General features: G+C 43.9%; 1 protein-coding gene across 2 annotated transcripts in view; it reads right to left on the reverse strand.

Annotated features, from left to right (window-relative positions):
* LOC125227181 overlaps positions 1-13440 on the reverse strand; it is a 210042-nt gene that overhangs the window by 51142 nt on the left and 145460 nt on the right. For both annotated transcript variants that reach the window (XM_048131418.1, XM_048131417.1), the window contains 6 exons: positions 8726-8938; positions 6649-6777; positions 5352-5463; positions 4453-5136; positions 2691-4252; positions 2249-2391 (listed from right to left, as the gene is read on the reverse strand). In XM_048131418.1, the coding sequence (XP_047987375.1) occupies positions 2249-2391; positions 2691-4252; positions 4453-5136; positions 5352-5463; positions 6649-6777; positions 8726-8938 (2843 nt within the window). The remainder of the gene's footprint in view (positions 1-2248; positions 2392-2690; positions 4253-4452; positions 5137-5351; positions 5464-6648; positions 6778-8725; positions 8939-13440) is intronic.

Raw genomic sequence — 13440 nt, forward strand, 5'->3', positions numbered from 1 at the left:
TGAACTTCACTATCAGTCCCATAAAAATAACTATTGCGATATATGTAGGTACTCGAAAAGTGCGTTTTCTATGAAGCAAAATTGTGCGGAAAGTAGTAGGTACTTTTCCACAATAGTCACTAGTGCTTTTTACATTAATTTTTTTTTAATTTTGAAATTCACTATCAGTCCCATAAAAATCGTGTGGAAAATAGTACTTTTCCGCACTAGTGCTTTTTAATTTTCAATTTTTTTATTTTAGTTTGAACTTTACTATAAGTCCCATAAAACCAATGTCTTTCAAATTTGAAAATTGTACTAACATAACTTTTCATTTTAATAATTACTAAAGTATTTTGTCTTATTACGTTTTTTTATTTACTCGCACAATGCATAGTAAAGCATTGTTTGAAAACTTTGAAACATGTGCGCAAAGATGATTTCCGAAATTCCGACTCGTGTCGGCTTATATGACACTCATCAGAAATCACCTACTTTCCGCACTTGTTTGCATAAATAGCTATTTTGACATTTTTAAAAAAGCCCAATTGAGAAGATGTTTTCAATTATCTAATTGTAAGATATCGATACAATTATTTGCTTCGTTCTTTCACAATATTTTTTTTAGTTAGTTCTTTACTAAAATTTGCTCTCGAGTATGAGCGTCTTTGCTGAGATGGTCCGACGGCCAAACAAAAGGTTGATTTTAAAAAGCTAAAACTAGAATTGTTCGGAAACGCACACTCGCACAGGTATAAACATAAAGGTAGATAAACAATAGAACAACCCGGCGCGCGCTACGAATGCATTCAATGCCAAAACACACTATGATAGTTCAGGTCAGTTATGTTTTAATAGTAAGGTTTTAAAGTCCAATATTGTTTGAATTGACATAAAGCTACGTTAAAACTTGTTTAGATACGGACGTATGAGCTTGTACTCGCTATGGTTATTCAATAATAAGTTGAATTTCAATGTACGCAGAGATTAAAATTGCTTAAACGGTTTAATAACTAAAATGATAGGGTAACCTTTAAGACTGGGTTTGATTTTGGTTAGAGGTTAATTAAGTTAACTGTATCAGATAGGCTTACCCTATCAAACCGTTACCCTTACAAAAGGTTACCATTATGGTTGGGGTTTTTAAAACAACTTCTAAAATAAGCCTATGAAAAACCCCGGCTATGGTAAGCGGTTCCGGTCCCTGGTTTTAACGTATTAAATAGGTATCGTAGGTATGTAAATAGGCAAGAAACATGGCTAGGTAGGCTATCTCTAGAATTTGACAGGATACTGCACATTATGTTAAACGCTGTGTAATTTCCTTTTGGCATTATTGTACAGTACAGACAGAAGGTGAATAACTACACTCTGTGAGGTACAATGTGCGCCGATAACACTACGATTGATTAGCATACGTGACGTCGCGCACGCTTCAAACTGCACTTTTTGCGATGTTACTAATACGACGAATTTTAACCACTGAATTTTAACTACTACTACACTTCCTGTCATTTATAATCTGCACACTATTTGTTCTCCTATAAGAATGATATTTAGATAATGAAATTGTTGAACTCAGGAACTATGCACTAGTTAAAACAAAGGATAATTAAAAAGCGGTAACGACGTTGTTATCGTGGTAAGCAAACTAAAATAGTGTTATGTTATGTCTTAGATAGATGCATAATATATCAACACATAGCCTCTTGCTTAGTATAATTACTTTTAAATCGGGACTTCATCGCGTATGACTACATATTAAACCGAACTCCAACGTTTCAGGGATGGCGTTGTCCCCGTGGTATTTTTTTTTTCAGAGGTGAAGGTAATCCTCATTGGATACTGCCGACCCGGTCTTCGACAGCATGCCCGACTCGGCTATGCTGGAGGTTTCCTCCTAGCCGCCTACGGACTAAAACCCTCCACCCTGTGTAGTAGTTTGTTACTCGGAGAAGACTTCTCCGGGACCAGTTTAAACCAATCTCTTGCTTAGAAAAGTCATGGCTTCAGCGGCATTAGTAAGAGCAGCAGTTGCATCCATCTATTTGTGAAACCGCTACGGATGGCTAATGGACTGTTTACACGCGTCTTGGCACAATGACACGAACGTATGCATCCTATACGACTGGATCCTACATGAGCCAATGGCTTAACACTAGTCAGATCAATGTGAATCCTCCTGTGTCCTCCTTTTCTTGTTGGGTCTCCATATACGCTTGGCACAATTACACGAGCACATCATACCCTAATAGATCCTGGATATTACCTGTCGGCAGAGTCCTTCTATCCGTCGAACCACTCTTGAAGTTGCTGCTGCGGCGGTTCTTGTTGTAGCCGGCCTCCATAGAACGCGTCTTCAGGCTGTTGGTGGTGTCGCGGTGCGGCGGGACTGCGGGCGGCTCCGACGGCCTGGAATGTAAAGAGATACTTTTAATATTGTACCATTAAAATATAAAGATACGTGACTCATATCCCCGTAAGTACATTATTTTAGTCGCGGTTCATGTTCTACTAGTGATCGCCATCAAGATAAGATTCTACGATTTCTACGGTTAGGCCTCAAGGTTCAGTTCTCGATGGTAAAATATTTTTTTAAACGTTTTTGGACCCAGACGGGAAATTCTAATTCTATAGACAATTCTATTAAACAAAAGGGCAAAATATAATTTAAATTCAGTTCGAGTTTGATAAGTAGCTATTATGCTTACCTTCTCCTGGACTCCATCGTGGGCGTCGGCAGAGTGTCGGCCTTGTTGCCGTGCCGCTTGCCGGGCGGCTGCACGATCTCGGTGTACTCGTCGTCCACCTCCTGCACGGGCGAGGGCGGCAGCGGCGGGAAGGCGGGCGAGGCGGGCGGCGGCGGCAGCGGGCCCAGCTCGGGCGAGGGCGGCGCCGGGTAGTGGCGGTGCGCGTGCTCCACGACCTGCACGTTCAGCGGGAAGTCGCCGCCGCTCGACACCGCCGAGTCCGACGACGACGGCTGCCGCGCCAGCCCCGCGCCCGCGTCCTTCGCGCTCGCCGACTTGTGCATGCCGCTCGAGCGCCGTCCGGCCGACCGCTCGCGCCGGTCCATCGACCGCTGGGTCTGGATCTCGTTGTGGCTCGACGACTTCTGGATGTCGTGCCGCTTCTGTCTCTCTCTAGAACTATAACGGAAATTGTTTTCTAATATATCTTTAGATACGTCATCACAGTATTCGTCCTTATGGATATTCCAGTCTTTAGGTATGTAGGGTGTGAAATGTTTTTGGTCCCGTCCCTGGCTGAGTATGGCGCTGATGTTGTTCTCGATCTTCCTGAGAGGCGAGGTGTCGCCGCTGGAGCCGTGCTCGGCGCTCTCGTGGTCGCGCTCCTCCTCCTCCTCGACGGTGGTGATGAGCGCCTGGCGGCTGGCGCTGACGTCGCCGTCGCCGAGCGTCGGCAGCGACACGACGCGCACCATGTTGGGCGGCGCCGTCGACAGCTCGTTCACCGTCTCGTTACATTCCGTCGGCGGGGTCTCCTCCACTTTGCCCTCCTTGATTAATGACTGAATGTTGTCGAACGTCGAAGAGTATTTTTTGAAATCGGTGAATCTATTCTGCGGCGACAGTTTGTTCTGAACGACGTTGCTCTTCGTCGAGTGCGCGTTTCTCTCGCTAGGTACTTTTCTACTCTTGGGGCTGTGGCCGTAATACTCCTGGTTGGTGTATCTGTCCGGGCCGTTGTTGAGATCTAAGCTGAGTCTCGATTTCGGGGAGGTCATCTCCTTGCCCAGCCTCGAATTCGGGTAGCAAAGATCAATGCTGTATCTCGAGTTGGGAGTGTTCAGCTCGCGGCTCAGTCTCGAATTTAAATCGACGCTATATCGAGACTGCGGAAGGCTCAAATCCGAGCTCGGCCTGGAGTTGTACGATCCGACCGAACCGGATCCGCTAATGGATATACTCGAGCCGTCCATGGACTTGTCGGTGTCTAGGCTTCTATTGAGACTATGATTTTGAAGGAGGCTACTCGTGTTGGCGGATTTGGCGTTAGCGTTTTTGTTAAAGCTCGGGAGTTGCTTTCGATTTTTGCCTTTTCGGATGACATAAGTGCCGGAGGCGAGGTCCTGCGCGCGGCGGCTGTCGGTGTCCGCGTCGGAAGCGGGTGAGACGGCTTCGGCGCGCGGCTCGCAGGGCGGCGGCGGCGGCCAGTACTCCTCGCCCCACTCGTCTTCCACTCGCTGTGGTATCGAACTCGTGCTCGAGTGTGATTGATCACCAGATTTTCTTCTTCGTCGTCCTATCACCTGCAAAAATTAAATAATTTACAGAATTTTATAAAGAAATTTCAGTATGACGATACGGTCATTATGATTATGAACAATAGGCCACTTTAAAGTAATTCGTTCTAAATATCTAATTTGATTTCAAAGTAAGATTGACAAATGATACGCATCGGTTTAAAAGCGCAATGAATTACTTTTCATAGAATGATTTAGGTACATACCTTCGTGCTCCCTGGAGTGAGTAGAGGATCATCACCATCGAGAGACACTTCCCAAGCTATGGAATTGCGTTTCGAAGGCGTGGTGGCGGCGGGCGGCGGCGGCGGGAACGACTCCTCCAGCGAGTCGTCCGAAAAATGCTCCTCCTCGGCGCCGCGGGTCGGATCCCTCTTACAGATCTCCATTATCTCCTCCGAGGAACCTCTACACACTTCTCTATGTCTCTCCATAGAACCGGCGAGAGTCCGCGGAGGCACCCTGCTCCTCGGCGACAGCATCTCCCCGTCGGATCTGGCGTCGCGTCTGTTTCTGTCGAGATTTTTGGTATTCGAGGGCGATATCTTCTGAACGGTGCTCGGGGAGTGGGACTGGCGGCCGTACTGGACGTTGGGGCCGGGGTAGATGGTGACGGGGTGCTCGTTGTAGGGCTTGTCGCCGAACTCGGCGGAGAAGCCCATGAAGGGGAAGACGGGCGGGCTGTCGACGCCGGGCGAGCGGGCGCCGGGCGACGCGAGCGCGCGCGGCGGCAGCCACGCGGCGTCCGCACCGCGCGCGCCGTGCCCCGGCCCGTGCTGCAGCGACGCGAACGGGTACGGCGGCGCCGGCGCCGGCGCCAGCTGCAGGTGGAACCCGTTGCTTTCGTTGTCTTTCTCCCAGCCGTATGGTCGCTGATGTCTCGTTTTTGGCTGGAAACACAAAGATCACATGATAATTTATTTTGTAAATGGGTTCATGGCTGTGGCGGGGACTCATTGTGAAGTACTCGGAAAAAACTCATGTCCTGCAGTGTCTTATCGTATTTAAGAAAAATCTGGTGGTATAGGTACCTACTTAATAAACTTTCTTCATTCTCATGCACTCCAAGAAATAACATACTAGTATCAATGTAAAATGGGCTTACAAAGGTAGTCTGCGTGGCGGTCGTGATCCCGTTGACACTGATGATGGAGTCGAAGGTCTCTCCTCGTTGTTCAACTGACGGCGTTCGCTTCGCTGAGTTTGCCGGTGATACCCTGGAAGTAAATGTCAATCTGTGTCAATTACCTTCGTAAGAATAACGATAGTTTCGAGGAAGAATAGGTGAGGAATTAATAATCATGCTTGTATAATGTAACTTAAACCGCTTTCATTTCCAAACCAAAATAAGTCATAACAATTCACTTAAAAAGACAACATTGTATTAAATTTGATGGTGCAATACCTATCCTTCTGGACGTTTTTAGAGTTCAAAGGAATAAAACAGCTTTCAGTAGAATTTATAAAAACTATAATTAAAGAGATGAAAAGAAGGGTGAACGATATTTTTTTAGTTCGTTTTTTGCTGAGACTATACGTCACGTCGGAAGGCGAGTGTTATTTAATTTTAGAGAGACACGGAACACCCAAACTATGAGCAATTGTGCTTCCCGTAGAAGCACTCCGCGGCGCCCGCGAATAACCCTGTCAAACTTCCCCAACTCGCAAACTTTTGACTGGACTTAACGAAGCTGCTTTGAAGTTTTGAGATGTAATTTAAGATAATGGGTTCATTTAGGATTGGAAAAGGCGGTTTAGGCGCACTGCGAATGGAGCGTAAGAGCGTAAGCGAAGGGATTTGAACACCAAGCGTCGCCCAAGCGCGAAGCGTAATCATTTTATAAGAGAAATGTTGTTTGTTATTATACGCTTTACGCCTGTTGTGACGACGACAGAAATGTTATGTGCTGCGCTGCCTGCGCTACAACGAAGCTGAGCATGCTGCCTTGTCTCAACTTGTATTTGCTCAAATGCTTATATCGTTCTCGTTGAACGCGTATTACATTACGATACGATTACGACGTATTACATTACGATACGATTACGAGCGTTTTCTAAAATATTTAGTAGAGGCTGAAGAACTGATTCTCACAGATGTTGAATTTTTTGGGTTCGTTGAACTCAGGATCACTAGCAGATTCAATTCTAATGACATTTTGGGACACCTTTTTTGATGGTTGGATGGAGAGTGAGTAGAATGGGCAAAAAAAGATACCATGATTTGTCAGAATCGAGTCTTCAATATTTTCTCCTGAAGTAGGACACGCGTCTTTCACGGCTCAGCCACGAAATTGGTCTAAGCGCGACAGCGGTGAGCGGCAGCCATACGTGCGATTGAAAAGTCCCATCGCTGTGTCTCGCTCCAATCCGGGCCGTCATGGTCAGTATGTTAAGGGCCTTACTTGGGCAGGAGGGTGGAGATGATCCGCTGGGCCTCCTCGGGCGGCGGCGGCGAGCGCGGCGACGGCGGGTCGGGCGGCGAAGGCTCCTCGCGCTCCTCTGTCGGACGGAACCCGAGGGCAAATTTCGCTCTGAAATGGTAATAAAACTTCATTGATTACTGGGAAACAGAAATCTTTGATAAACAACCAACTTTTCCGCGTTTCATTCAGCCAGTAGAATACTAATTTGAACGAGTAACGTCAGAATGATATTTTGAATCATATTATTTAGGTACACATCGTGGGACAAGTGCAAAAGGAATACATTGGTTAGTATCATGTTGGTACCTGTGTACTTTTAAAAAAGGCTGAATGTTTCGCACGATAAGGCTAGTTTATCCCGGAAAGCGCAAAATTCGCTCATCAGGTTTCGTGAATAAAACAAAATGTAAACTCCCGATTAACTAGCCCCACAGGGTTCGGTACCAGGTATCTTATCCGAGCTATTAGCACGTGATTCACCGCTGTCGCCGGCCGCCCGGTGCAGCGCGGGCGTTACGTATGGCTAAATGGAACGCACTTCAATATTAAATTCCCAAAAGGGAGGCACGCACGCATACCGGTACCGGCTTTGAACGATGTAAAAGCTCGCTAATTACCTCGCTATTGAGTTTTTGTGAGGATAATTGCTGTTGGCCCTGTACTGGCCTTTGCAGTGAAAGAGGACAAGCGCTTAGGGACTGGGACTTCTGGCTATGAAAGGGGAATGCAACAGGGCTAAGGGCACTTCATACTCCGGCTTAGGGCGACGGCGTCGCCTAGGGCTGAGTTACCGTCTAATCAGAACAACTCTAGTCAAGTTAGCTATTTCTTACAAAAAAACTTTACAAGATAAGAATGTTTTAGATTTTTTAAGGACTTTATTGCTAGGTGTCTGCCCGGTCTACCGGATTAAGCATCATGTAATTTCACTAATGTCCAAAATGAGAGACAACACATTTGTTATGAATAAGACAGGTAATCCTAATCCGTCAAGGTTCATGTAACCATAGTTTTTGGATGACTATCTAGTGCTAGTTTGTATGTGCAAAGGTCGCCATAGAGCTAATACGACCCATCACCAGCAGTCAGATATACCGAGTGGGGCCTGTAACAAAGGCGAAAAATTGAACTCTAGGCTATTCTCCTTATACTGATCAACATTTGTTCGGCGACTTTTAAAAATAACTTGTATTTTGATTTTTAACACCCTTGAAAGTTTTTTCTAAGAGGTAATGTATTGCGAATTCTGTTAAATCTAAAGTATGACAGACAACGTCAATGACAACAATAATAGCGTACATTGAAGCTAATATTTATTTTGTATGAAAAATTAAAAATTTAAAGACTTCATAATTTTTAAAAGTCACTGAACAAATGTTGATCAGTATAAGGAGAATAGCATACAGTTCAATTCTTCGCCTTTGTTACAGGCCCCACTATGTATAAGGGCGCCACCGCTTCCACTGAGACACAACTGACTCCATGACAAACATAATACGCTTACCTCCTCGCGTTCGTATTCTTCGTTCTCGGAGGTGTGTCCCGCGAGGGCTGAGTCGCTGTGCTCAGGCGCGAGAAACAACTGACTCCGTCACAAACAGCTTAGCTCCTCCCGTTCATGCTCATATATCCATCGTCCTCAGATGTGTGTCCCGCGAGCGGCGAGACGTCATCAGTGGCGGAGTTCGTAAGAGTCGCCGGCGTGGCGGGTGCAGCCGCGAGAAACGACTGACTCTCTGATAAATAAGTAGACACTCACCTTCTCCCGTTCATGCTCATATATCCATCGTCTTCAGATGTGTGTCCCGCGAGCGGCGAGTCGTCATCCGTGGCAGGTGTCGCAGGCGTGGCCAGCGTGGCGGGCGCCGCCGTGAGAAACGACTGACTCTCTGATAAATAAGTAGACACTCACCTTCTCCCGTTCATGCTCATATATCCATCGTCTTGAGATGTGTCCCGCAGGCGAGTCGTCATCCGTGGCAGGTGTCGCAGGCGTGGCCGGCGTGGCGCCGCCGTGAGAAACGACTGACTCTCTGATAAATAAGTAGACACTCACCTTCTCCCGTTCATGCTCATGTATCCATCGTCCTCAGATGTGTGTCCCGCGAGCGGCGAGTCGTCATCCGTGGCAGGCGTCGCAGGCGTGGCCGGCGTGGCGGGCGCCGCCGTGGCCGAGGCGCGCGCCTCCAGCGACCGCGGCTCGCCCTCGTCGTACTCGCTCAGCACCTGGTCCAGCAGCTCCAGCGAACGCTGCACGTCATCGCACCCTCTGGAAATAAAAAAAAATACGTTTAGAATGTTTCCGAGTTCGCTAACGACATGTTTTAAGAAGTACAGGGGCATATTTCTCGAAGCTACAAGTTACAATTTACAAGTGGTAGTCAATTTCTAATGTGACAAGTTGGAAAGAGGCTTCCGCTTGTAACTTGTAACTTTCAGTTTTGAGAAATGGGCCCCTAGTCAATTCACAATAGCTGGCATGATTAGAACAAATGAGTAATTGAAAATATGCACGTGTGTGCCAGATTAACCGATAAAATGGAAGTTCTTGACAATATATCGATACAGGTGACACACGTGAAGTCAAAGTTTTGTTGATTCCAATGGTGAGAGCTTTCGTGAAACGATGTACTTTGGCAACTTAAGGCTTTTGTAGAAAATGTTCATGACTTAATCCCGACGTACAAGGATTTCGTATCGTCACTCAATGTTATTATCAAACTACTTCCATATTCCTTTTGAATCCAGTCCATGCAAGTTACATGCCAATGTTATATTAAACCTGACGTTACGGCATAAAATGCAAATGTAATATCACACGGCTTTGAGCACGAGAGGTACTTACAAAAAAGCTATAAGTAAATTCTTATTGAAATATTATTGAGTGACACAACAGTTGTCTTTTCAAGTTTCATCTACTGTTTGTTCACTCTAGATGACTCTAGTCATTTTTTTAGGATAAGTAACCAGAAAATACCATGACTAAAGATGTTTTGAATTTAAAAACAGTTCTTTATATTGTGAAATATTTTCATGGAGAAAAGTGGGAACGGACTTTTATTTTTCACAGTGGTCCTTGAGCCCTTAAGTTACCTAAGAATAAATCTTGCATAAAGGACAATTTAACGTACAACGTAAAACTACGAAGAAAGAACGTAACAAAAGTAATTTAAATAGTATAATAGAATTATCAGGCTATAAAACACCTACATTGTCTCTTTGAAAAAGAAATACGATCCATTTTTCAGTTGACGGGACACGGCGTCATTCTTAAACGAAAAATGTAAATCACGCCAACCGAATGTAATTCAACTGTAGTCTGATGGATGCTAGCACGTTTGTGGTTTCACGAGAACCAATGCGATTCCTATTTAATTTCAATATGTAAAAAGTTCGTAGTAAGGGAAATCCTTGGCAGCCGCATCAGGATATGTCTCGAGATAATGGCAAATTGAACTCATTTCCTTCATGAGCACTAGCCGAGAACACTTCCTTAACTGCACCATTAGAACCGAATTAGAGGATAACGATATAGTCACATCATTCCACTCAAGTGGCTTTTACATTCGCTTCTGTTTCTATTCCATATTCTGCTAGTATTTTTAGTTTTATTACTCTAAAGTTTTTTGTATTATTATACATGTTTTGGTACATATTTGTAAGTCAGTCACATTAAAAGAGCTGCGTGCGTAGCCGAATGGCACGAACGCTCACGAAACGAAAAACGAAACGCTTGTAGATATCTATCTCTATCGCTCTTGCGTATTAGCGCGACAGAGCCAGACTACCTTTCGCGGCGTTTCGTTTTCGTTTCGTGTCGGAGAAATGCCATTCGGCTACGGCACCTGATCGGATAAGAAAAAAAATATTGAAATCGAATAGTTAGTTGATGGGTCGCTCGAACATTTTAACGTTTGTCTACTCGTTTGCCGCTAAATATCATAAATTAAACTCCTAAATCATCCCTTAGCCATGTGACTAGGTACTAAGGGTAATATTACCTAAAGCGCTAATTAAAGGTAGGAAATCAGATTAAGTCTCTAGAAAAAGATAGTTGCTTTTTAGCTTTTTTATATCTTCTCTCGTTATTTCTTTATTCTTTTTCTCGTTATTTGTGGTTCTTATCATCATTAATAAAACGCCATTATACAATACTTTCTATTATTAACAGCATTTGTTAGTAGGGGTAAATCCATAGCTTACATTCAATTTAATAACGCAAATGTCAACGTCAAAGTCTTGATTTTTTAATCAATGAATAACCTAAAACATTTTATCCGCACATGTATTGTTACCTACCTACTTATCAGCAAAGTTTAGATATTAATCCACTAATTTGAGAGTTATACTGACATTTTGACTGTTGATCCAGAACTTCGCATCTGTTGATCTCGAACATTTTGAAAGGTTAACGCGTGGGTTTGGAAGGAAGCCTTGGGGAAGCGTCAAAATGGAATAACTGATAACATTTACTTATTAAAGTAAGAATAACGATGTTCTGAAAGTCATTTTTTTGTTAAAAATATGAACCCAGAAAGTAAAAAGGTTCAGGGATGGATTGCAAAAATAAGATCCAGTTACAAGACGTCAAAGATCTCACAATAAAAGCGGGTGTATCGCGAACTCATTTTTTATTTCTTTATCGACATAGGTTTTTAGTTTTCACTGGTCATGGTAGACTCACTTAACTTCTAACATGATGTCAAAGATCTTAAAACAAATTGTTACTCTACTATCAAAATCACGAGAGTTCATAAAACGTCTACATAACTATCTCGGTGAAATTCCAAGAAAATGCTAGCAGTTTAATGTTTCTGCAAGTGCAGCACGTTTCTAAGAGAATTCATTATATTTGAAGGGATATGCTACAAAGTGGTTGTAGTGGACGGCACAAAGACCCTGTTGAGTGGAGAGCCATAGCTACTACGCTCTCACTCCTCGATAAACTCTCGCGGGGCACGGTTGCTCGATAAATCAACTTACGTATCATTTTAAATTAAAGAATGAGCAGAAAAGTTCACACCTTCGTTCGGCAGGACTGGAACGAGGCAACTTAACGAGTAATTAGGTATTATCTATTTAAATAAATCCTCAAAGCGTTTCAAATGAAAACGACAAAACGTTCACTTTATATTTCACACGGTTTGCTAATTAAATACAGGCAAAAAACTTACTGTTCTCATACAAATGTGACTCAATAGTTGCCACATGCAAAACGTGTTTACGCCCCTATTATATTCTACTCTTATTTGCCAGGCTAGGCTTGCCGGTATCAAACATTAAAATCCTCACCTCAACGATTTATTGGTAGGTATCATCTGAACCTCTTGATCTACTTACAAAAAATTCACCTGAACACTGATTTACGACATTCATGATTCGGCGAGGAAAAGCCAATAATTCGAGTGTCCGGGCGCCGCTTGTCTCCCGCGGCGATCTCGTTCGTTCATTAGCGCACCTCCTAATGATCTCCTCATGCACGAGGACCGAGATCCGGTGATAAGGAACCATTCAATCATTATTTTTCTTTTAGATAACAGATCAGACTACTTTTGAAGTACAATGGCGTTTCCTGAGCTAGAATAAAGTCTGGCGCCTCGTTATATTTCACTTTTGCGTTAGATAATTGCATTTGCACAGTCTTCTTTTTGTTTTCAATTAAAAAGCATGTGTGAAAATAGATTGATCTTCCGAAACCTTACAAATAAAATTAATGCATCGAACAAAGTCGGTAAGCTAAGACTAAAACACATCGCATTTCCCTTTGGATAATACAATAAGAGAAACGCTCGATTCGTCATGCATACAGTGTCTTTATGTGCTAATAAGCCTCAATCCTCTTAAGGGACGTAAATAGCTAATAAGAATCTGAGAAAGTGACAGTGACAAAGACGTATTTATAAGGCGCTAGTGAGAGCCGGAGCTAGTTTTTACTAGATTGAGTGACAGACAACAGCGCGTAAGCGGACGCACGCGCTACGCGTACAGTAGTTGTAGTTACGTACGTAGTATAGGTATTGTCCCGCCAGCCCGCCACAAAGCAGAGCACTCAGCAAGAGTGCCGTGGCGCGGCTGGCGCGTGCTTTTGTTTTATTTCACCCACACTCCTCCGCTTTCCAACTTTTAAGGAGCCTTCAAATTGCATTGCTACTCTTAAATAGTTGGCTTTCATTGATTAGTTTCCTGAACTTTGGTCTGCTAGTTTAACTGTTCAAGTTTTTAAATGTGTTTGAAGAAGATTACACTCACTGTTCGTTTCAAGTTGGTTTTTGTTTTAAAGAAGAAAATTCAGTTTAGCGGATTATCCTAAAAGCGATCTGTTACTGATTAATTTTGGCGTTTGATTTACAGATTGTGTGTTCCGAGTTTGTACTTATTCTGTTGGGCCCACTTGCACCAACCACTTAACTCAGGGTTAGTGGGCTGTCATCTGTCAAATTCCATATAAAATGGTGGGTTAACCCTGCATTTTCGTTGGTGCAAGTGGCCCTTGGTTATTTAAAATTAAATAAATGTAGGAAAATACAGCGGTCTCGGCGCCGAATATATTTTTATTCCATTCGGCGTCGAGACCCTTGGTCCGTGTGGCACTGGCGCTCTGAGTCTCTTCAAGGACTTATCGAAGAGACTAAGAGACGCCACCGGCGACCGAAGAGCTGGCAGCTTCCTCGCTCAGCGTATTAGCTTGACAATCCAGCGAGGAAATGCTGCCAGCGTCTTCGGTACTATGCCACAGGGGCCGTTTTTAGATTTACTTTAGTTTAACTTTAG

Source organism: Leguminivora glycinivorella, chromosome 6, assembly GCF_023078275.1.
Source record: "Leguminivora glycinivorella isolate SPB_JAAS2020 chromosome 6, LegGlyc_1.1, whole genome shotgun sequence".
Taxonomy (NCBI): Eukaryota; Metazoa; Arthropoda; class Insecta; order Lepidoptera; family Tortricidae; genus Leguminivora; species Leguminivora glycinivorella.